The sequence below is a fragment of the Mus musculus genome, chromosome 10 (assembly GCF_000001635.26).
Source record: "Mus musculus strain C57BL/6J chromosome 10, GRCm38.p6 C57BL/6J".
In the NCBI taxonomy this organism is placed as follows: domain Eukaryota; kingdom Metazoa; phylum Chordata; class Mammalia; order Rodentia; family Muridae; genus Mus; species Mus musculus.
The window spans coordinates 86,690,762-86,715,749 of record NC_000076.6 but is presented as its reverse complement, the minus strand read 5'-3'; the positions used below and the strand labels follow the sequence as shown (position 1 = coordinate 86,715,749).

Below are 24,988 nucleotides of genomic sequence, written 5' to 3'. Positions count from 1 at the left end.
AAACATAGTTATCTTCCTCCCCTAAGCACACCCTATACGTGTGAACATCCTGCTTTCCATTTCCTTTAAAGGCATCACAGGTCTGTCCTGTAGCCTGTCTTGGTGAAGAACCTCTGCTGTACTCTGCGGCTGACTTTTCAGTCTTTCACATGCATGCCCATAGGACGCTATTTTCAAAAAGGCCTAAACATAAGCATTTTGTTTTGAGGCAATATGATATGGGAGCAGTGTTTTTCACTTTAACTTGCATGTAAATCTCCTAGCCATCTCACGTTAAATTGCAAATTCTAATTCGGTGGACCTGGAATGAGGCCTCAAAGTCTGCTTTTCTCACAAATTCTCCAGCTTTTTAGTTTTGGATCCCACAAAGCAGTAAAAGATTCCACAGACCAGAGGGACCAAGTTGGAAATTCAGATTGGTCCTTTAGCAGTCAGATACTTATTCCACAGTAAAGCAGCTTTTGCTTGCTCATCTGCAAGACCTGAAGGTTACCCTTCAAGGGCTACACCTTAAATAAGATGAAATGTGCCACAATACACATATCACCAGACAATAAAGGTTTCTTCTTTTCCTAACTGTGGCACTGAGGGCATTTAGAGCTAGATAGCCCTTCACTGTAAGGTCTGTCCCATGCAGTATATCCCCAGCCTTTACCCACCAGACAACAATGCTTGGCTTCCCGTTGATAATCAAAATTCTCCGCAGCTGAGACCAGAGGGGAGAGAACAAAGTCAACCCTGGTTCAAAACATCCCTCTAGACCTACATGTGAATGCCAGATATTCTAGGTCCTCTCTGAGCTCCCTAACCTCCTAATAGTCTCCAGGGCCATTATTAGCTCTTCCTTTCAGTTCCCAAAGTCCTCTTGCACAGAGGACCCAGGTTCAGTTCCCAGCACCCACATAGCAGCTCACAACTGCTTAAAACTCCAGTTCTAGGGAATATGACATTCTTTTCTGGCCTCAGGCTCCTGTTGGAGCATATTGCACATACATGTACTCAGACACACACACATACACATAAATACATATTTTGTTTTTGTTGTTTGAGACATGGTTTCTCTGTGTAGCAGAGCTGTGGCTATCCTGGAACTCACTTTGGACACCAGGCTGACCTCAAATTTATAGAGGTCATTCTGCTTCCAGAATGCTAGGATTAAAGGCATTCACCACTACGTTTGACTAGATAGATAGATAGATAGATAGATAGATAGATAGATAGATAGATAGATAGATAGATAGATAGATAGATTTTATGTATATGAGACATGCCAGAAGAGGGCATTGGATCCCATTACAGATGGTTGTAACCATGTGGTTGTTGGGAATTAAACTCAGGACCTATGAAAAGCAGTCAGTGCTCTTAACCGCTGAGCCATCTCTTCAGCCCCAATATATATATATGTTTTTATTAGATATTTGCTTCATTTACATTTCAAATGCTATCCCGAAAGTCCCCTATACCCTTCCCCCACCCTGCTCCCTAACACACCCACCAATAAATATATTTTTAAAGAGAGAAACATATGCCACAGGACTATGGTATTAATTTAAAACGTTTAACGAATATATTCAATTATTTAAAAGTTCCTTTCCTGGGCCAATGAGACAGCTCAGGAGGTAAAAGCACTTGATGCACAAAGCCTGACAAACTGATTCTATCCCTGGTACCCACAAAAAGCCAGATGAGGTGGCCTGAGTCTGTAATCCCAGCACAGTAGAATACAGTAAGATGGGAGACAGAGACAGGAGAACTGACAGGAAACTGTGGGTGGACTAGAGAAACAGGAGTGGCCAGAACCGACTCCCAAAAGTTGTCCTCTGTCCTCCAAAGGCACCATGGTGCATGCACCCATGCCCGTACACATGCATGTAAACGCACACGCACACGCGCACGCACACACACACACACACACACACACACACACACACACACATTCCTTCCTGGGGAGACACACAAGACATTCCCCCGATGCTGATGACTGACTTAGCCATCTGTATGTTTACTCACCTATATTTCCCATGATCGTAGTGAATGGATAGAGCTTTTCCACAACAGCCGACCAGTCCTTCCAAACCATATCCCCCAGTTCCTCCAGGTCTCTGTAGAATCTGACAGGAAGCCCTTTGCCAATGATCTTAGCCTTGAGCTTTCCAACCTTCATCTTCCCCTGTTCGTTCAACAGATATGCTGAGGACAGCTTCTCCTCTTCCTCCTCCTCTTCCTCATTAAAAGTTCGCAGCAGCGAATTTGATGTCCGGAAGTAGAAAAATTGAAATTGAGATTTCTTCCGGAATACTGCTTGGATGATCTCGAACTCTGTCAGGCTGCAGTTGGGAGTCTTGAGAACCCAAGGGTAACCATTTTTGGCAGCAATGTATAGATTCTGTTCTCCCTTGGATAAACTTTCGAAGTCCTTCACTTGGGATAACAGGAAAGGTGTGTAGTCGGGGAGGAAATCTCCGTAGGTCTGCCCCAGCAGGCCGATGAAAAACGGGAAGCATCTGTTCACGTAGTCCAGGGAGAGTTTCAGGTGTTGAGACTGGAGACAGGAGTACTGTCGGAACTGGTTGCTGGTGAAGGACTTATGGGCCTTCACAGCTGACCATCTCAAGTCCACAGCTTTGAAGTAGGTGCCCCGGGAGCTGCAGATGTCATTAAGCCGAGGGAAGATGCTTTTGGCCAAAAAGTCTCTCTCTTCTTGAAAATCTAGAGTGGAACATATGTAAGGTAGGATGGGTTTCTGGCGCTTTAAAATGGGTTGACCGTTGTATCTTTGTCCGGTCTCACTTGCCTCGTCGCTCATTTCACTCGGCTCCAGGATGATGTCGCACTTAGAAGAAAGGAAGTTCCATCCTGGCCCAGTCGCCAAGGTCCACAGTTTGGGTCTTCTTTTAACTGTGTTTGCTATAAGCAATTGGTCAGTTTCATTCAAATCACTTCTTTAAATTGTTTCTTGTGGAAGGGATGCAATGGTTAAGCAATCTAGTTTGAGTAAGGGCAAGAAAGGCCAAACAGATTTATTTTAGGATTACAGGCAGTTTGTGTCTCCCCTGACTCACCAACCCCACTCCCCAAGCTTTGGCTGAAGAACTAACAACTCATAAGATGAATAGATAAAATGAATGGGTCTCCCTTCTTCTTCCCCAGAGTCCCAGCCCACTGTCCCGGATCCTTTGGCCAACCACTTTACCTCTGCTCTACAGAGATGTAAAAACCAATGCAAGGTGATTAAGAAAAGGAAGACAAGTCCACAAATGGACCCAGATGTAGTGGCAAGTAACGTGAGCCAGGAAAGACTCATGATGAGTAGCCAAGGCAAGAATGAGAACAGCTTTAAACCTGAGGTCAGCCAGGAAGACAGGCCAAAGACCAAGACCAAGAGCATGGCTGGCAGCCAAAGTCTGCATTGAGGAGCCTGATAGGGTTCTATGGTTTTACTTCATCTTGAGTTCTACAGGCTCACACAACATTCTACTCCCCTACTGGAATTTAATCCCACCGAGCTAATGGAAAACATCCCAGTGACGACAAAGCCATGCCTGCAAGAGCTTAAAGTACTTAGGAAAACCACTTTTGTTGGTACAGCTTACTTCCACACCAAAATCACTCTTTTAAAAATTATATTTATTCCTTTCATGCATAGAAAAACATCTGTCAGAAGTATAAAACAGCTCCTAAGATCTCCTTACAGCATGTCCATGCCTTAAAAAAAAAAAAGTATTAAGCCTCTGCATTGAATTGCCTCAGTAATACCACAGGGCGAATACTCAGATCAAGGGGCAAAAGTCTGGACAGGATAAACAGAGCATCCAAAGCCAGAGTGAAAAGTTAGGCTCGCTTGCTTTAATTTACTTATTTCTTTATTGGTGTGTGTGTGTGTGTGTGTGTGTGTGTGTGTGTGTGTGTGTGTGTGTGAGTATGTGTGTGTGTGTGTATGTGTGTGTGTGAGTGTGTGTGTGTGTGTGTGTGTGTGAGTATGTGTGTGTGTGTGTATGTGTGTGTGTGTGTGTGAGTGTGTGTGAGTGTGTGTGTGTGTGTGTGTGTGTGTGTGTGAGTGTGTGTGTGTGTGTGTGCGTGTGAGTGTGTGTGTGTGTGCGTGTGTGTGTGTGTGAGTGTGTGTGAGTGTGTGTGTGTGAGTGTGTGTGTGTGTGTGTGTGTGAGTGTGTGTGTGTGTGTGTGTGTGTGTGTGCGTGTGTGTGTGTAGCACAGATGACAGGTGGACATCAGAGGACAACTTTTTGGAGTCATTTCTCTCCTTCCATCATGTGAGTTCTGAGAAATGAACTCAGGTCATCAGACTTGGTAGCGAGTGCTTTACCCACAGAGCCATCACGGGGGCCTGAATGTCAAGATTTATACACAGGTGAGCCTGACTCAAAATGTGTCTCCATAGAGAGAGGTAAGGTTGAGATGTGATGGGACCATACATCAGCGTAGAAACATCTGTCCTATAAGGAGTTTTCTAATAAATAAGCACTGTAGAAAGTTTTTTTCAATATCACAATGTTTTCTTCAAAAATTCTACAAAAGACAACAAAATAAACACTATGGGTATTTTATGAATAGAAGTCTCACCTGTCACACAGAAGACTAGGAATAGATTATCAATCCTTGCAAAAATAAAGCAAAACAAAACCAAAACAAACCCTCTGCCATCTCTCATTTCTGTATGAACAGAGATCATTTCTGTGTGTCAAGGAGTATGTGTGTGTGGAGTATGGGGCGTGTGTGTGTGTGTGCGCGCGCGCGCATGCACGTGTCTGCATGTTCTGTGTATGCCGAAGCCAGAGGTTTGTCTTCAATATGTTTCTTGGGTGTCATTCACCTTATTTTTGAGATAAGGTCTATTATTGGTTTGGAATTTTCCCAGGAGGCTGGGTGGGTTGGCCAGTGAGCCCAACCTGTCTCCACCTCCCAGTGGTGGAATTATAAGCATGAGGCCCCATGCAGAGCTTTTGCAAGTGGGTTCTAGAGAGTGATCTCAGGTCCTTGTGCTTGTATGACAAGCACTTTACTAGCTGAGCTACCTTCCCAGCCCTCCTCTCCCTCCTCCTCCTCTTCCTTCTCTTCTTTAGCCTCTTGAAACCTCAGAGTCTCCCTCTGTTATCCTGGCTGGTCTGGAATGTGAAGTCTCCGGTCTCCTAAGTGCTGTACACCCCAGGTCCTGCCCAGTCTTCAGATATTATTTCTTACTGTTGTATCTCTTGAATCTTGACATGCAGATGAATTCAGAATAAATCCTAGGGAAATGTTGAAGGTCATGCTCTTGCAGAGGACCCAAGTTTCGTTAAAAGCTCCTACACGGACGCTCATAACCTTTCTATAACTCTAGTTCCTGGGGATCCCATTCCCTTTTCCAGCTTCTGAAGCAATAGGCACACACATGGCACACATAAACTTATGCAAGCTCCTACACCTATCCATAAAAATAAATTAACAAAAAGGAATATGTTCAAGTACCAAAAATCTGTGATTCAGCGATTCTACTCTCTGGGAATCACTTTCAACTAACAAAGCAGAAAGGTAAAAACTACACGTGTACAGATGCCTTTTCATTACCACAGAAAAAAATAAAAGAAAGTGAGTGGTAGGCCAGGCATGGCGACACATACCTTTAGTCTGTCCCAGCACTTGGGAGGCAGAGGCAGGCAGATCTCTGTGGGTTCAAGGCCAGCCTGGTCTGTGATGTGAGTTCCAGGATAGCCAAGACTTCACAGAGAAACTCTGTCTCAAAAACAATACATTAACTAATAAATAAATAAATTAAATAAATAAACAAATAAAAGAGAGCAGGTTCTGTGCGTGGGTGGTACGTGCCTTTGGTCTCCCTGCTCAGGAATTAGAAACAGGAAGGTGATGGTTAGCGAACCTAAAACACACTGAAGTGTGCCTTCATTTCAGATCAGCAGACACCATGTGACACTATAAATGAGAGCTCCCTAAAACTGCAACTCAGCACACAGCAACACATAATTCCAGGGTGTAGACTGATCCAAGTTCATTTCTTTAATACAGTATGTAGTTTTCTTCCCACTGGAATTATGTCTTTGTTAATTCCCACATATTAATTAATACAAATGACGTTCTTGTTTCAATTTTTATGTTTTTACAAGATGAGAGCAAGACTTAATTTTTATAGGTTCATCTTAAATAACTTACCAGATTCTCATATTTGTTTGAGACATTAAATAAACTAAGGTACCGGGTATCTGGGATACATAAATAATAATTGCCAAAAAAATTACAAAATAAGGAACTTCAATCAAATTCTCTCTCTCTTGGTCTTTTGCTTTTGTTTGTTTGTTTTTGAGACAGGATTTCTCTGTATAGCCTAGCTGTCTGGAACTTACTCTGTAGATCAGGCTGTCGTCCAACTCATAGATCAGCCTGCCTCTGCTTCCCAACTGCTGGGATTAAAGGCATGCATCACTAGGTCCAGCAATTTTGCTAAAATGTGTCCCCATTGTTTCTTTGTCCTATTGCTGGGCCATCCTAATGAGCGAGGAACAACACTAACAATAGTAGACATAACTGGCTGCCTCTCGATTCTTTCTGAAATGTTTTTTAATATTTTGTTTCAGAGTAGCAGCTGCTGTTGGGTTACTTGAGTTTGAGGTTTCATATGCACATCAAAATACGTTCTGAAGACATGACAGAAGGCAATCTGTTGGGTTCAGTAGTAATGGGAGCTATGTAGCTCAAAATGCATCATACACACACATGAAACTGTCTAAGAAAAACATTGTAAAAAGAAAAAACAACCCAAAAAGGGATTCAAGTGTTAAATGTTAGAAGGTTCACCCCCTTTAAGTGTGCAGCTTGAAGAGCTTTAAGCACTCACTCACCCTTATCAAGGTCAAGAATGTCCCCATCTGGGTTCCACAGTTCTCTTCTGTGACATTCTACTGTTGTTACTCAGGTTACATCCTGAACTTGCACTTATATCCAAGTGTACAAGCACATTCCTGTAGTTCTAACACTCAGGAGCACCCAGAGTTGGAGGCTAACCTGGGCTACAGCCCAGGTCAGCCCAGGCTAGCTAGCAAGATCTTGTCTCCAAAATAAATAAATAGATAAATAGATAAATAAATTTACTTACAGCATGCCTCCACTATTAATTACCTCCTCATGGTCTGTGGGTAAAAGGGCCATATCTTCATTGTTCACCAGTGAAATTCCAGCCCCTAGCATACATAATACACATCACATAGTAGATCCTGCACTTGTTGTATTAATAGAGGAGAGATAGTGGGTGGAGGGAGGGCACAAATCAATCGTGTTCCACCTTGGTATCCACTCCATGCCTCAATTCTTTAATGATCCCAAATGCCAAGGGCTTTCCTTTCTTGGTCTCCCCATGGCTGGATTAAACCTGGCTATGAAGAGAGCTATTCCTACCCCTAACTGCATCTCCTTTGCCTAAGAAGCATATGCCTTTTGTCATACTCCTTTACTCAAGAAGTATGACAAAAACCACAAGTAAAGTAGCCATTGCCAGTAGTGGTCATAAACATAGTGTTAGAGAGAGAGAGAGAGAGAGAGAGAGAGAGAGAGAGAGAGAGAGAGAAACTAGCTGGGAGTGGCAGCCCACCCCTTTAGTCTCAGCATTTGGGAGGCAGAGGCAAGAGGAGGCCAGCCTGGCCTACAAAGTAAGGTCCAAGACACCCAGGGATACATACAAAAAGACCATGTCTAAACCAATAAAAATTAAAACTTTTTTTTTAAAGCATCCTTGGAGAAATGGCTCAGTGGATAAGAACATTTGCTCTTGCAGATAATCAGGGGTCAGTTCCCAGCACCCACAGGGTAGCTCACTAGGAAGCAAGAGAATCAGATTCAAAGGTGGGGAGCTTAATAACCCTATGGAGGATCAGTGCTGAGGGAAAGACAGAGCAGACTGACCCTAGAGATCAGTGACTGGTCAAAGTCTGAAGAAGGGAACACGGGAAAACACTAGGAATTCAAGAAACATGTGTGTGTGTGTGTGTGTGTGTGTGTGTGTTCCTCTATCCTCTTAGTGAACCTGGAGTTTGTCATCTTGGCTATGCTGTCTGGCCAGGGAGCCATATCTGTCTCTAGCAAAACCACCCTACCCCCAGCATGGGTTAGACCAGTATCTAATGTTATGTGAGTGCTGAAAACCCTAATTCCGGTCATAGTTCAAGTGGGGCAATCATTTTATCCACTAAGCCATCTCTCCTCAGCTGAAAGCCATGTATTTTCCAGGGAGCTTGGCCAGCAAGTCAGATAAGGACTGACCATCTTCTGCCAGTCTGGAAGTAGATTCTCTCTCTCTGATTCTCTCTCTCTCTCCTTTCTATCTGGGGACCATCATCTGCAGAAACTTCTACCCCCCCCCCCCAAAAAAAAAAAAAAAAAAAAGAACAAAACCAAAAACCCACCAGCTTTATTTTGGAGGACAAATCTCATTCTCAGTTCCTCCCAGGTGCAGCCCGATCTACCTCCCACTGGCCAGTTAAGATGCAGTCACAGTTTCACAATACTTGCTTACTTGCTCGATAAAAAAAAAAAAGAAAGGAAGAAAGAAAGAAAGAAAGAAAGAAAGAGAGTAAGAAAGAAAGAAAGTGGATGATGGGCTGTCATACGCAGAAATGGCCATCTTTTTCCAAAAGCACAAATAAATAAGATCCTGGTATGCTCTAAACAACAAACACAAGCACAGAGGCATAAGGCCTTCGTCTTACATTTCTGTATGCTTTGGCAAATGTAGGTAAATCAGACAGATGTAAATAAGCCATCACCACATTATGTAAACACCAAACCACAGATTCAAGTTCTACAAGTCTAAATTCTTGAAGTTGTCAAAGGGACTATGACATTGTCACTGAAAAGCTTGCCTTCGGGAACCTGGATTGCCTAAAAAAAAAAAACAACTCGAATTTTCTTGGAGAAAGCGGTGATGGAATGGATGTGTTAGAGGCAGGCAAGCGTGCTGGTGGAAAATTGGTTAAAATGAGGCTAAAGAGCTTAGAAAACATTTCGGAACGTACAAGCTGGCCTTAGGGACTTCCCTCACCAGAAAGAGCCTCTTTTGCTATCTTTCGGAAGGCGGAAAGGTGTTTCTATGAAGTTACAAAGCCACAATCCAGGCTGTTTTGCAAGCTCTGCGGCTTTTGCTTTCAAGTATCTGCATAAGTTCTTTCCTGTTCTATGCTAGCCTGGACTTCACCACCGCGCTCTCTGGCTGATTCACAAAAGAGGCTCTAGATTGCCCAGTCATTCTTTGATATTTATGGGGATGTCAAAGGAACTTGGGTCCTTGTTTCCTTCGGGGTTGGAGAGCCCCTGCCACCCTCTACTGCAAACCAAACCAGAGAGGACAGGAAATGCGAGCAGCGCAACGCCAAGTGTAACTGAAGGCTCTAGGGACCCTGAGTGACGCGCAAGAAAGCGGACGTGGAAACCCGGGTGCTACCACCAGCCCAGAATCCAGGGCTGACCCTCTGACACGGTGAGACTAGGGCTACGCGGGGCTGCTTTTCAGGTCCGCCTCTGAAAACTGTGTGCATTAGAGTCCTAGAACAAGCACAGATCTATTCTGCAATCTGAATGAGGTGGAAATCCTATAATCACTCAGAGACATTTCCCGCGGACACAAGATTGGAGTAAGCAAGGGCCAAGCTACGCAACTGGCTTAGATGCCAGAGACTACAATTCCCAGCATTCATGAGATTAGTGCGTTGCATGCCGGAAACTGTAGTTTCTCACCACCATCCAAACGCATTCCGGATATTCAACCCCTCACAAATTTCTCTTTTGCGAAAAGAAACGCCCAAAAGAAAGGTGACGGCGAACGTAGCGCTGAAAGGACTCGTAACGTGACCCGCGTCGTAGACGAGAAAAGGGTAAAGGACGCATTGTCTTGGCTACCGTTTCCCCTAGTCACGGACTAAACGTTCGCTAGAAGCCGGAAGTGGTTCCCCGGGACCTCTAGGAATGGACAGACGTGCTATGCGCCTACGTTCATTGGACGGTTTTCCTCAGGGACCAAGGCTTCCCAGGCCAAAGGGTGGCCCGGTGTGTGAGGGCCCGCGGAGCCATCTGATTGGAGGAAAGCCGCTGGACAAGCCCAATCGCAAGGAGCCACGCTTCGGGCATCGGGCACCGCACCTGGACAGTTCCGATTGGCGGGCTGCGGTCCCCCCCCATGCGTCTCCATTGGGTGCAGAGAGTGCGTGGTGAGGCACGATTGGTGAGTTCGTGTTTCCCGTCCCCCGCCCGCAAGCAGTGGGGTGAAAAGCGGCCCGACCTGCGCGCGGCTTAGTGGGCGGACCGCGCTGCTGGAGGTGTGAGGAGCTTAGACTCGGGATTGGGGGGGTGGAGGCGGCTCCTGAGACCGAAAAGGACTTGCGACTCGCCGGCCACGCACCATGAGGGTCCTGTGGGTGTTGGGCCTCTGCTGTGTCCTGCTGACCTTCGGTGAGTGACCGGGCGGCAGTGGGCGCCCTCCCCTTCCTGTGTGGCCGCTTCTCGAACGTTCTTGGGGCGTTGAACCTGGGTTGGGGACGCCGGGTGGCCTACAGGGGTTTCAGGGACCATCTCGTTCCCTCGAAGGAGACTTGGGTGATGATGCTTTCCCTGAGGCCTCTGGGAAAAGGCGACTTGGAGACCGGGCATTTAAATAAATACCCTGCGGATGGTGCTAGAGCGCTCCCCGAAGTCTCGCTGACGGGGCGCGGTCTCTCGGACTCTACTCCCGGGGGAAGCCTTCCTGGAACCCCTCCCTAAGGACTTTTGTGATCAGGTCCGACCTTTGGCCACCAGAGCCTGAGGACCCCCAGCCCCTGCCCTCTACTCCCGGAGCGCGTTTCTGTTTTCTAACGCCCGACTCGCGAGCGTGGGCCCTCGGGCCAGCGTCGTGGCGGTGGCCCAATATCTGATTCCGATGTGCTTCAAGAGCTGTCCTTGACATGTCTTCCCCTTTGGGCCGGATTTCAGTTCCCCTCAACAGAAGTTGCACAAACCCTGTTTGCATTCTGACCTGTGATAACTAAGTGAGGCCCAAGTTTTGGCTTGGCCAGTGTAGAGACCTCCTCTCAGCTGTGCGCAACACGTGTGGGTGTAGACGGGGGCCTCTCTCACTGCCTAGGATAGACACACGTGATGGCTGCCTGGCCTTCCAGAGTCAACGGGGGTCTTGAGCATTCATATTTAAACTTTAGCGTGCAAACTTACCTTGACATTGGTTATTGACGTCAGTACATAATTCTTCCATCTCAACAGCTTGTATTTACTTACTGAATTGTGTTAACTCTTGCCCCCGTTGATATGGCTTTTTATGCGAAGGAGAGGAAGCAATAGTGTGGAGAGTTGTAACCTTTCTCCCCAGGGTTCGTCAGAGCTGATGATGAAGTCGACGTGGATGGCACAGTGGAAGAGGACCTGGGTAAAAGCCGAGAAGGCTCAAGGACAGATGATGAAGTTGTGCAGAGGTCGGTGCATTTGAAGCTATGTTGATAAGCTCTGCAAGTTAGTGGGGCAGAGTGGCTGTTGGTGTTTCTCCATTCAGATTACAAGGTCCAGTGCCCAAAATGTTGCTAATGATACAAAATAACCAGAGAAGATCTTAGGAGTGCCCATTTATCTGCAGGCAAAAGCTCCTAGCAGTCTGCTCCTGGGAGTGACTGCTGATTCAGGAAGGAAAGTGCTAGGGATAAGCCTCAGCATCTAAAACCAGAAAACCAGTGGTGATGTAGCCCACTCAGCTTGTGCTTCCAACTTTCTAAGACCTGACAGGACACTTGATTGGTTTTGTCTGTGTGAAGTTAGTACTATGAAAAATAGAACTTTTATGCCTTTAACTTTTAAGAAAAGGGCTTTTCAATCGGTGAGGTATATTTTCAATTTTGGCCTTCTAGGAATTAGTGACGGTACTAAAGTGTTCACTGTGCAAGCGTACACAAGTCATGACTTGCTTTTCAGTAGAGGGAAGCCAGATGTATTTTTCTGGGAATTTTAGGAACTATTTCCAGCCGAGCATTAAGCACAGCCCATTCTGTGATGAGAGTGAGCTGGTATGTGAGTGCTCTTTTAACAAGAAGGTCTGCAGAGGCCAGTCTGTGTCCTGACTAGAGACTGAGAAAAATGAAGCTGAGTATTTGCTTATCTAATTTGATTTCCTTAGAGAGGAAGAAGCTATTCAGTTGGATGGGTTAAACGCATCACAGATAAGAGAACTTAGAGAAAAATCTGAAAAGTTCGCCTTCCAAGCTGAAGTGAACAGGATGATGAAACTTATCATCAATTCTTTGTATAAAAATAAAGAGGTAAGTGTTACATGGTTGGGACAGCAGTTTGGATCCTTCCATTAGAAATTAGGAATTAAATTCGGAATGAGAATTCTTATTGGTCCATATTGGGGCAGGAAGGGAGTGGACATTGTCCTGGTCTTTCGTGTCAGCTCAGAATAAGGTCATGACCTACCGACGGATGAAGTCACACAACTGTACCCCTGAGGGAGGGTGGGAGAGGTATTCCTGTTCCCACCACTTCAGATATCCCTTGTAGTTGTCACATAGTGTTATAGAGCCACACCTCCTTTTTTATGAAGAGAGTAAAGCCATCTCTTGCACCATAAAAGGCTTGGTTCCTTGAAGAGTGTCTTCACGATTCCGAGGAGAACTGAGAGGAGTGGATAAGAACCAACATCTTACCATGCTTAGGGGTCAATCGCAACTCATTAAATCTGGCTTCTTTTTAGATTTTCCTGAGAGAACTGATTTCAAATGCTTCTGATGCTTTAGACAAGATAAGGCTCATCTCCCTAACTGATGAAAATGCACTCGCTGGAAATGAGGAGTTAACGGTCAAGATTAAGGTAAGCTTAAAATAACTTTCCTTTTTAAAACGAATCCTGGGAACCCAGGCACTCCGCAGTAGGTCATTCTGGTGTGAACAGTAACTTCCTAGTCACAGTGGGTTAGCATGGAAGTGTGCAGACTGCCTTGAGTCAAACTGACTTTGCTTGTTTTCATTAGGGTTATTAGTGAACAGCTGTACCTAGTTTTATAGTACAAATTCTTTTGTCTAGAGTGGCAGTAATTACTGATAGGGCCTTATGGCTCCTAAAGCCAAAAATAGATACTACCTAGCCCTTTAGGAAAAGGTAGCCAAGACCTCAGCTTAAATCGTTCCACAGGCTGACTGAGCAGCCATCTGGAGTGTCTCTGGTTGCCATGGTGCAAAGGGTCGCACACCAATTAAAGGCTCAGCCTGAAAGTCACACTCAACTTCCACTTGCACCTTCACTGGGCAGAAATAATCATGTGGCCTGTAAATGGATGCACAGTCCTACCAGGTTCTTGAAGACAGCTAGGACTATTTAGTGAAGAACATTAATAATCACAGATCCCAAAATCCCTTTTAATTTCTGTGAAATAAGAGGTTTCCTAAGGTTTATCTTCAAAAGTATGTTATTTGGGTTAGTGTCTGTTCTTTGACATTTATACCAGGTTTTGTTTTGTTTTTTTTTTTTTTTTTTTTTTTTTACTTATGCTGGATTTATATAAAAATACAAAAAACATGCTTTTTAGGTATGGTTTTGAAAAATGCCATAACATAGACTGTAGGGTAGTGCATCACTATCTAAAGTTGATGTGGTCCAAGCTGGTTTCTATATTTCTTTATATGGAACCTGGCTTTTGGCATCATGTGAATGTGAAGAAGATCTAACTGTCTGGTTCTTGTCTTGCTTTTAGTGTGACAAAGAGAAAAACCTGCTGCATGTCACAGACACGGGTGTAGGAATGACTAGAGAGGAGTTGGTTAAAAATCTCGGCACCATAGCCAAATCTGGAACAAGCGAGTTTTTAAACAAAATGACAGAAGCTCAAGAAGATGGTCAGTCAACCTCTGAACTGATTGGCCAGTTTGGTGTCGGTTTTTATTCTGCCTTCCTTGTAGCAGATAAGGTCATTGTCACATCGAAACACAACAATGATACCCAGCACATCTGGGAATCAGACTCCAATGAATTCTCTGTAATTGCTGACCCAAGAGGAAACACACTAGGTCGTGGAACAACAATTACGTGAGTATTACTGATTCTAACAAAAATTAATACTGTGAGGATCAAGGGAGAAGCTGATGGGAGACCACAAAAGAGGTAGCTCTGTGGGTTTTTAGGTCTGAGAAGGAGGCTAAGGTATGCAGAGAACTGTGGAATAGGCAGGAAGGCCTGGCATGGTCACAGTTTAAGGGACTCTGCACAGTTGGCTGCAGTTGCTGATAGTTCTGCTTTTCTGTTATTAGCTCTGAAGGTGATGCAGGAGTGGCTGGAAGAAGACGTGACAGAAATAGTCAGGATTTGTAATGAGTAGTAACAGGTTGGGGTAGGGGTAGGTCGAAGAGAACAAGCAAATGGAAAACCCAGCAGGTGATCTGGGTAATAGCTCTGCTATCCTCAGAGCCTCACATTTGACTGGCAGATGTATCAGGACAGTTTCATAGCTTAGGTGCTTGGGTAAGATTTCCTTCTTTCAAGTCCTGCATCACGAGTCACCCATACTCATTTGAATTCTACATGTGGGTTGGGGTTACAGTGGAGAACAGGATCGGTATAGGCCCTGCTCTCACATGGGGCTCAAGGTCTTTAGAGTTTGAAAAATCATTTCAGAGTGATGTGCAGGAAAGACTGCTAAGAGATGCCTGCATTTTCAGGGGAAGTTATCAAAAGACTGACTTACCGTTCCTGCTTCAACACCTCCCCACCCCCTTAACCCCACCCTATCATTTAGCTTCTGTTGATTGATTTTATCACTTCAGAGACTAAGAATAAATTTTTCCTTGGCTTTTAAAGTCAGATTTGCCCACACACATCACATTTTCAACATGAAAAGGTTCAGTGTGCAAGTGTTTGTTGGGGAGAGGAGAAAGACAGGTAATAAATAATGTGAAGGCCCTTTTCCACTGCCTGGGTCCCATGCTCCCCTCCCTGCAGTGAAGCATCTTTAAGTACAGAGTCACTCTCTGTGTCCAGTCCACAGTTGAAGAATTGCTTGTATAACATGCACTGTATTTCCATAAAACCTATGCTCCCCCCATGTTCTAAGTCATATCTTAGGTACTTATAGTATTATATTATTTAAGGAGCAGTGTGACAAGTTATCTACATGATGAGCATAGAGACAACCATAAATAACCTACAGGCCCGACAGTAGGCCAGGTCAGCAGTGCTATGAAGTTTCATCCCGTGCTTGGTACTCTCTACTGGTGCAGGACCCACAGTATGAAAGGCTAGTCTATCTTTTGCTTTGCTTCCCTTCTGTTGGTGTCTTGGGTCATCTGCTGTCTTTGTATTGTGTAAGTCACCAGACGGCCTGTTGCCAAAGTCCAGGTGATTTAGAGAGATTTGATTACTACTGCTCCTAGTAGCATGTTTTTTATTGTCTTCATGATTCCCCAAACTTGGCTCTCCTGCTGCTCTCAAGCTTTCTCAGTGCCTCTCCTATGTGGGGTGCCTGTCTTTACAATTTTTCTTTACCTATTTCCTCGGTGGTGATAATCTCATCTGAAAAGTTCTGACTCTCAGTATCTGTTCCCCACACTGTTCCTGCTGTGGCGTCATGTCCATCTCTGTTTCTCATATATTCTTAGCCTAGATCACAAGTCAGAAAATGTGCTTACTAGACCAGCTAATAAATACTTCAGCTTGTGGGACTTGGCCTGTTAAATGTCCTTATTCTATTTTGACTTGAAAACAGCCATGGATAATAAATGAGAGTATGTCTAAATTTAAAAAACAAAAACAACAAAACAAAACAAAACAAAAAACCTGACTAAGCTTAAGAATAGGTTCTATGCTCATGAATCTAGATTGCCTTTTTTGTTCTGTTTATTATGGGTTGGGGTGTGGTGATCAAAAGACAACTTGTAGCTACCTGTTAAGCCTGTTCTCTCCTGCTATGTGGGTCCTAAGAATATAACTCTGGTCTTCAGGTTTGGCGGCAAACATCTTTGTCTGCTGTGCCTTCAGATGACTGCATTTCTATCTAGGTTGTCTAAGTAGCAGCTTCCAGTTTTCCATTGCTCTCCATATCACTAAGGTCAACCAGAGACCTATTCAACTTGAAAGCCTATACCATATCCTATTTGTAGCAAGAATGTTTAAATTGTAAGGGTTTCTCTGGCTCGCTTTCAACTCAGATTCTATGCTTTTGCCCAAGTGGTAGGACTAAAGGCCTGCACCTCACCTGGTGAGGCTTTTACTTTTTTGATGACTCTGCTGTGTTTGCAGACCCTACCGTGGCTTGTTTTTGATGGCTGGTGAGGGTAAGAAAATAGGCATTGCTAAGCAGCCACCAGTCACATGTATCTGTTGAGTACTCAGGGTATGGCACTGCAGCTATGGGGTCTGATGTCTGTCTGTCTGTCTGTCTGTGTACAGGCCTGTTTGTGGGTGGAACTTTTCCACCTTTTTCTGTTTTTGAGAGAGGGTTGCACTGGGCCTTGTTGAGGTTAGTCTGGCTGTCCAGCGAGCTACAGGGCTCCTGCAGTAGGATGACAAGCACCTCCATGCCCAGCTTCTTACATGGGTGTCGGAGTCAGACTCAGGCCTTTCTGCTTGCTGCACAGCAAGCACTTTACTAAATGAGCCATCTTACCTGAACTGTTTCATAGTCATGTGGTTTATGGCTTTCATAATTCAAGGTAATTTTGGTTTTTCTTTAATAGCATGTTTTTATTTAGAAATACTTAATGATTCGATTTCTAGAATGACAGTATAAAACTATGAAAGTGAAGATAATTTTTCTTTAGAATTTAGAATTTTGCTGCTTGCTTACCTTGATAGGAAAATACCTAACGTAATCAGATTTTTTCCAACTCAAAATATTGTTGTCTAATTAAGGGAGCACAGGAAAGAGCCTGCTTTTCCTGCCCTATGTGTTGTAGATTTAGCTCACAGCTTTCTGGTAGAGGGGAGTTCTTCTATGAATGTCAGATGTTAACAGAGCTGCTGCCTGATGTTACAAGGCATTTAACAGACACAATCTAGTCTGAGCTCTGTTGTAAACGGCTTGTTTTCCTTTCAGTCTTGTCTTAAAAGAAGAAGCATCTGATTACCTTGAATTGGACACAATTAAAAATCTTGTCAGGAAGTACTCTCAGTTCATCAACTTTCCCATCTACGTGTGGAGTAGCAAGGTAAGTCTGTGCATCACTTTGTTAGGCACTGTAGTGTGAGCAGAGGGGATGAGACTGGGTGTGGTCTTACTTTACTGCACTGTCTTTGTGGGCAGCGGGATTAAACAGGCAGGCCTAACAGTAACTGTACTTTCTCCATCCACAGACAGAGACTGTTGAGGAGCCCTTGGAAGAAGATGAAGCAGCAAAAGAAGAGAAAGAAGAATCTGATGATGAAGCTGCAGTAGAGGAGGAAGAAGAAGAAAAGAAACCAAAAACTAAGAAAGTAAGCCTGGCTTCTCTACAGTAACACTGTTAGGGTCTGTGAGAATGAAGCTCCACCCACAAGTACCCACAAGTTTCTTTAAAGAAAATTGTTTTTACTTTGTATGTGTGGGTGTTTTCCTAGCATCGGTATCTGCTCTGCTGCATGCTTGGTACTCATGGAGGCCAGAAGATGATGCTGGGTTCTCTGGAACTGGAGTTAGAGGAGCGTGTGAAGCATCATTCTGGGCTGGGCCGGCCGGGGTTGTGTTGTCATATGATTTGGATGGTTCCTTGGACTTCTGAAACCGGGTCTCATAATGTAGCTCTGGTGTCCTCCTGCCTCCCTGGTAGGCATTCACTACCACCCATGAAATGGCGCCTTCATTTTTTTAAAAACGTTTTCTAGTTTTCCAAATAGCCCTACTAATAAAAACAAGGCCTTTTGTATGCCCTGCGTTAACTTGGAATACTCTAAGTGGCAAATCCTCTGTACAAAGCTTATGACTTTTTGTATTGTTTAAGTCTGCCTTGTTTATATCTTGACTTAAAATCTTAGAAGCTTTCTGTATCCTCTTTACCATGTTGGGATCAATTATCAGAACATTAACTGATTTGGGTAGCAGAGAGAGAAGTATGGTTGAAAATTAGTAAGTCTGTGATGTTGGCTACTTTACTTTTTTGTTAAATACTGGCCATGACTGCTAAGTGGAAGGCTTTGCCTTTATCCTGTAATCCCAGCACCTGAGGGGCTAAGGACAAGAGCTTCTAGGTTTGAGATGAGTCTGGGCTATATAGCTAGAACTTACCTCGACCCCTGCTTTTAAACATGCTTGGTAGTAGGACCCATATTAGGTTAACTATTAAAAACTAAAAGAAAAGAATGGACCATCTAGTGATTGCCATATGCAGGAATCCATCCCATAATCAGCTTCCAAATGCTGACACCATTGCATACACTAGCAAGATTTTGCTGAAAGGACCCAGATATAGCTCTCTCTTGTGAGACTATGCCGGGGCCTAGCAAACACAGAAGTGGATGATCACAGTCAGCTATTGGATGGGACACACGGCCCCCAATGGAGGAGCTAGAGAAATTACCCAAGGAGCTAAAGGGAACTGCAACCCTATAGGTGGAACAACAATATGAACTAACCAGTACCTGGGAACTCTTGTCTTTAGCTGCATATGTATCAAAAGATGGCCTAGTCGGCCATCGCTGCAAAGAGAGGCCCATTGGACTTGCAAATTTTATATGCCCTAGTACAGGGGAACGCCAGGGCCAAAAAGGGGGATTGGTTGGTAGGGGATTAGGGGGGTGGTTATGGGGGACCTTTGGGATAGCATTGAAAATGTAAACGAGGAAAATACCTAATTTAAAAAAAAAACTTTTTGGAAACTGTAGGTTCTCTAATTTTCCTAGTAAAATTACTCCCATTTATTTTAAAAAAAAATAAAAAATAAAATAAAAACTAAAAGAAACTTACCAATTATTTTAACTTTAGGTTGAAAAAACTGTGTGGGATTGGGAACTTATGAATGATATCAAACCAATATGGCAGAGACCATCCAAAGAAGTAGAAGAAGACGAATACAAAGCTTTCTACAAATCATTTTCAAAGGTAAATAAAAGAATATGTTGTGTGTTAAGAGTTCTCTAGTTTAGGTTATTAATGAGTTGTACACAGTTGTCTGCCAATTAGTTCATTTAAATATGGTATATGGCTATAAATATGATTGACCATCCCCATTTTTCTCAGTCAAAAGATTCAGAAAATTTTCTCACAACCACGTGTCTATTCCAAGAATATGGAAGGCACAGTGATATCAGATTGAAATTCATTTCTTGACTTAGTAAGCAAAGTCGCATTCAAACTTAAAATGAACCTTTGAGATTATTGTCACGTATACATACGTACATACATACAGGCATTTGGTTTTCAACATAAAATAGGACATGTGTTACTGACTAGCTTTATTGTGACCTTGAAAGTTGACATGACATCAGACATTGTAAGTTACATTTTAAAGATATTACTGACTGTTTCTATGGAATTTTTTTGACTCCTAAGAATATATAAAACTAGAGCTAAGCTTGCTTCTAGTGCTGTTTCTCTAAGCAGGATTTCGTACAGATAAAAGATGTATTGAACTTGGTATGGTTTTGGTGTCACTGTCTGTAGACAGTGATGTTACTGGTAGTCCTTGTGGAAAACAACCTTTGCACTTAGAATTAGTTTTTTCTTCTCAGTACTATCTCCAATACCTTTTCTTTTGATTTTGTAATGGACTGTTTTGTTCAATGTTTTGATGTGATAAAGTGCCTATGAGCTGCTTTTCCTGTGACCTGAATAACCAAGCAAGGCACTTTCCACAGGAAAGTGATGACCCCATGGCTTATATCCACTTCACTGCAGAAGGGGAGGTCACCTTCAAGTCGATTTTGTTTGTACCCACATCTGCACCTCGAGGTCTGTTTGATGAATATGGATCTAAGAAGAGTGATTATATTAAGGTAGATGGGCTTTTTTTAAGTATTATGAACTAAGGTCAAAATTTTCAAGTATGATGTGCAGACAGTGACTCTCTTCGTTCCCCCTCAGCTGTATGTACGCCGCGTATTCATCACAGATGACTTCCATGATATGATGCCCAAATACCTTAATTTTGTCAAAGGTGTTGTAAGTATCTGAAGATTGTACGCGTGGCTGTCAGAGTGGCTGGGAGTGGAGCAACAGTCTTGTATTTTTTGGTACAGACTTGTTTTTATTGCTCAGTGAGCATTTTGCTGTCTGCAGGTGGATTCCGATGATCTCCCCCTCAATGTTTCCCGTGAGACTCTTCAGCAACATAAATTGCTCAAGGTGAGAATTTCTAGTCAGGCTTTCTGCCCGATGGTTGGAGTCAGAATTATCAGTAAGCTACTCTACACCTGCTTTCTTTGTAACTACTAGCAATTTTAGAGAGTGGTGTTACCCAGGAGTAACAGAGTAGGAAACTATAGAGATGTAACTCGGTGTCAAATTTATTTGCTGTGCTTATGACCCTGGGTTTGAACCACACTGTGTTTGTGAGTTTGCGCAAGCACAGTCAGAAAGAAAGCAGTTCTAGCAACTAGATGTTGAAGCAAGTGCAGGAGGGCTGGGCTAGTCTTGAACTATTCAAAGAAATTCTGCTGGACACATCAGTGCATGCCTATAATCTTAATAGCTTGAAGGAATGAGGTCATAGTTAAGTGAGGGTTTATTAGCAGTTTTAGGCTACCCTAACTTAGGACTATCTCAAAAAGGAACTTCTTTTATTCTGAGATTATTGGGTCTCAGAGCTGATACATTCCCCCAACATAGTAAGGAATACCGTTTTGAACAGAGCTGAAGCCAGGGAACACACCTACCAGTTGTCTGGTCCACAGTCACCCACATACTAGGCCTTTCAATAAGCCCCCTTTTTGCCAGTATTGTAGTGATTAGAAGACTAGGTGGGGTTTTGTTTTTAAACATTTGAAAATATTAGTCATTCTGTCAACATATCTGAGTTCTAGCATTGGAATATATTAGAAACAGTTGTCGTTAATTCTAACACAGTCTGATGTGGGAGTGCCCTGGTGCTTCCTGTCCCTTGCTGAGTGGTGTGGCAGTTGTGCTGTCTCAGTTGCTGCTATCCTGGTCTCAGAAGCAAAGGTTTGAGATAAACCTTCCTAACCAGATTCCATTTTCTTTAGGTGATTAGGAAGAAGCTTGTCCGAAAAACTCTGGACATGATCAAGAAGATTGCTGATGAGAAGTATAACGACACTTTCTGGAAGGAGTTCGGCACGAATATCAAGCTTGGTGTGATTGAAGACCACTCAAATCGAACACGGCTTGCTAAACTTCTTAGGTTCCAGTCTTCTCACCATTCAACTGACATTACTAGTTTAGACCAGTATGTGGAAAGAATGAAGGAAAAACAGGACAAAATCTACTTCATGGCTGGGTCAAGCAGAAAGGAGGTAAGATGAAGTGCAGCTGCTAGGGTCCCTGGGAGCTGGAGGCATACAGCCAATGTGGGAGAGGAAATAAGTTAATTGTGTAGCTGGGATAGTTAGGCAGACACCAGAGGACACTACCTTTAGTCTTTGTCTCACACAGCTAATGTGCCAAGGCAGAACTTGAAAACACATACTTCTTTTAATCTTGTAGGCGGAATCTTCTCCATTTGTTGAGAGACTTCTGAAGAAGGGCTATGAAGTCATTTATCTCACAGAGCCTGTGGATGAATACTGCATTCAGGCTCTTCCCGAGTTTGATGGGAAGAGGTTTCAGAATGTTGCCAAAGAAGGGGTGAAGTTTGATGAGAGTGAGAAAACTAAAGAAAGTCGGGAAGCAACAGAGAAGGAGTTTGAACCTCTGCTCAACTGGATGAAAGATAAGGCCCTCAAGGACAAGGTATTTGGGGTTTGCAGACTTCAGTGTCTGCACATAGGAATTATCAGCATGCTAATCCATACTCAGTTTGTTCATTACCACTAGCGATTGTAGACAGTGGCATGTGCCTCACCTGTAACCTCGGGTGTAACAGCAGGGACCTGGAGACGTAGCTCAGTGACAGACTCATTTGCTGTGCTGAAGACCCTGGCACCCATCCCTGCCAAGAAGCTTCCTGTTGCTATATACTGATGTTGTACTAAGTTTTTACAGGTTTAAAGATAAATTTGTAGTTGAAAGAAAATCCAGATTGACTGAGTGTCCCTCCAGGATTCCTGAGTCCTTCTGTCTGTTCTCTATGATGGTGACTAGCACTGCTTACTGCTGATCCTTACTTCTGTCTAACGTTTCTCATTCTAAGATAGAAAAGGCTGTGGTGTCGCAGCGCCTCACAGAGTCTCCCTGTGCTCTTGTGGCCAGTCAGTATGGATGGTCTGGCAACATGGAGAGGATCATGAAGGCACAAGCATACCAGACGGGCAAGGACATCTCTACAAAGTAAGAAACGGGATGTCCCTACCAAGATGCCAGCTCTTATTCTCTTGATCTGCTACATGAATCATCCTGAGCTTCCTTAGTTTGCTTTAGAGTAATTACGAATAATGTCCATATTTACATCACGACTCACTAGGGGTTTGGTTTTGTTTTGGGTTGTTTTGAGACAGGGTTTCTGCAGAGTTCTGGCTTTCCTAGAACCCTGTAGACCAGGCTGGCCTAGAACTTACGGAGACCCATCTACCTCTTATCTCTGCCTTTCCCTACTGCTGGGGTTAAAGGCGTGGCAAACCATGCCTGGCTTTCTAAGACTTAGGTTCTACGTAAAGAAAACTGCTGTATATTTTCTATCTAACATTGTAACGCCATTTAAAACCCAACTGTCAGTGTCAGGAAAGTTACTGACCATTCAGCACTTACTGCATTGACACTGTAGTTCTGGCCTTTGGGAGCATCAAACTGTTTCGATGACTCTCAGCAGTGCCCTAAGCCCTAGATGGATGTGTGGTATATCTGGCCTTGGAAGATGCTAATGAGCATGGGTGTGTATAGAACGTACAGGAAATTTAATTGGAATTAATTTAAAAATAAGTGAATTTTTAGGGACCCATACTGGTAAAGGCATATTGGAGATTATATATTTACACGGCATCCACAACTATGTGGCTCATTGGTATAGTTAAATTATTAAGGGGATGAACAAGACATTAAACCAGCATAACTTCATTCACCCAGCAGAACTTGATTACTTTGACTCATCATTAAGTAGTCCCTTCTTCATTTTTTCACCTAACCATGGCTATGTCCACATCAAAGGAGGCTTTTTTTTCCTTCTGTAATTAAAGCTAGAATACAGTAGGCATGTAGACCCTAAAATTGGTGTCTTAACCTAATGCTCATTTTGTCCGTAAACAGTTACTATGCCAGTCAAAAGAAAACGTTCGAAATCAATCCTAGACACCCACTGATCAGAGACATGTTGCGGCGGATTAAGGTGAGCAGTGAGGGGCTGCTCTCTTGTGGCCTTAAAAGGAATGCTTTGTAAGCCTTACCACCGATGCTAACCAAGCGTACCTTCTATCAGGAAGATGAAGATGACAAGACAGTCATGGATCTTGCTGTAGTTTTGTTTGAAACGGCAACACTTCGGTCAGGATATCTTCTACCAGACACCAAGGCGTATGGAGATAGAATAGAAAGAATGCTTCGCCTCAGTTTAAACATTGACCCTGAAGCACAGGTTTGTGTGCCCTTAACTCTAGCATGGCTGACCCCCCAGGGTAGCACCACCTGCGAAATTAACAAGAAATCTCCTGTGTCTTCTTTCTTTCCCATCCGCTACCCCTGACACAGGGTCTCTGTGTAGCCCTGGCTATCCTGGAACTCACTTTTAGACCAGGCTGGCCTTGAACTCGAGGATCTGCCTGCCTCTGCCTACAGAGTGCTGGGATGAACTCGAGCGCCACCGCCACTCAGCTTGGCTTCTTCCTTTTGCCTCTCTTGCTAGTTTCCCTGTTAAGGCAGATCAGATTGACTGCAGTACTTGCTAAATCACCCATTTTGATCTTAAACACTTAGATCAAAATAGAGGTAGATGGAGGCCATTTACAGGTTGTGGATGTCACCTTTAGGTGGAGGAAGAACCAGAAGAAGAGCCTGAAGACACCTCAGAAGACGCAGAAGACTCAGAGCAGGATGAGGGAGAAGAGATGGATGCAGGGACAGAAGAAGAAGAGGAGGAAACAGAAAAGGTCTGAGAGGGATGGGCAGATGGGGTAGCATGAGTCTAGCATGACTTCTAGTATCTAGTCACTAAGGAGTAAATCGACACAGAAGTTGGCATTTGATACCAGCCTTGGAATCTTTGTGGGTGGGGTGTTTATTTCTTATTTTCTAACCGTTTACAAGATCTTTTCAAGCAGATTGCTTACCCTGCCCCCAGTGCTTCTGTGAGGTAACATTTGGTTGAACTTTTTGGGAGGTGGGGGGTGGGATATCCTTTCTAGGTAGTCCTGGCTTGCCTCCCAAATGCTAGGATTAAAGGTATAAAAATGACTACACCTCACTAGCATTAGGTAGTTACAAAGTTTTGATTACTTGTATTTAGGCATTGATCTTGTTGGTGGATTTTGAATTATCTTGCCAATAAGCAAGTACAAACAAAATAGTAGAAATTGTTTGAATGTGAGCCTTTTCTGTACGGTAAAGTTGACTGCTAGTTTGTAATGTCGCCTGACCTTTGTTTTCACAGGAATCTACAGAGAAGGATGAATTGTAAATTATACTCTCGCTATGAATCCCGTGTGGAGAGGGAATGTGAAGTTTTGAAGTCATTTCTTTTGAGAGACTTGTTTTGGATGCTTCCCCAAGCCTCCTTCTCCCCTGCACTGTAAAATGTTGGGATTATGGGTCACAGGAAGAAGTGGTTTTTTTAGTTGAATTTTTTTTAACATTCCTCCTGAATGTAAATTTGTACTATTTAACTGACTATTGGTGTAAAATCTTGTCATGTGTATAAAAATAAAAAAAGATCCCAAATACTCAGTGCTTATTTTCATAACACAAACTGGGAATTATCTAATACTTGACTTATTTTCCTTCCTGTCTGTTGGGCTTTT

The 24,988-nt window shown here is 43.6% G+C and overlaps 2 protein-coding genes across 22 annotated transcripts in view; one reads left to right on the top strand and one right to left on the bottom strand.

Moving 5' to 3' along the window:
* The window catches only part of Ttc41 (tetratricopeptide repeat domain 41), a 71,034-nt gene extending 61,095 nt beyond the window's left edge, over window positions 1–9,939 (bottom strand). For 12 of the 21 annotated variants that reach the window (XR_003948569.1, XR_003948570.1, XR_001779398.2 and 9 more), the window contains exons 1-3: window positions 8,406–8,853; window positions 7,103–7,187; window positions 2,011–2,985 (exon numbers count right to left, since the gene is read on the bottom strand). Coding sequence is in view for 17 of the 21 variants with exons in the window: in XM_030244799.1 (XP_030100659.1) it covers window positions 2,011–2,806 (796 nt within the window). In the remaining 4 variants the exon portion in view is untranslated. Of the gene's footprint in view, window positions 1–2,010; window positions 2,986–5,615; window positions 5,632–6,848; window positions 7,071–7,102; window positions 7,188–8,405; window positions 8,854–9,732 lie in introns of those variants that run through there. The other 9 variants (XM_006512995.4, NM_001003939.2, XM_006512997.4 and 6 more) reach the window with 9 other exon arrangements.
* A 366-nt stretch (window positions 9,940–10,305) lies between these two features.
* On the top strand, window positions 10,306–24,909 carry Hsp90b1 (heat shock protein 90, beta (Grp94), member 1). The gene is made up of 18 exons (NM_011631.1): window positions 10,306–10,443; window positions 11,354–11,456; window positions 12,149–12,290; window positions 12,725–12,841; window positions 13,722–14,053; window positions 17,055–17,166; window positions 17,312–17,431; window positions 18,915–19,031; window positions 19,787–19,924; window positions 20,013–20,090; window positions 20,208–20,273; window positions 21,131–21,400; window positions 21,591–21,836; window positions 22,237–22,373; window positions 23,286–23,364; window positions 23,455–23,610; window positions 24,002–24,121; window positions 24,622–24,909. Exons 1-18 carry the CDS (start codon window positions 10,395–10,397, stop codon window positions 24,646–24,648), a joined length of 2,409 nt encoding a protein of 802 aa, NP_035761.1. The 5' UTR covers window positions 10,306–10,394; the 3' UTR covers window positions 24,649–24,909.
* The last annotated feature ends 79 nt before the right edge of the window (window positions 24,910–24,988 follow it).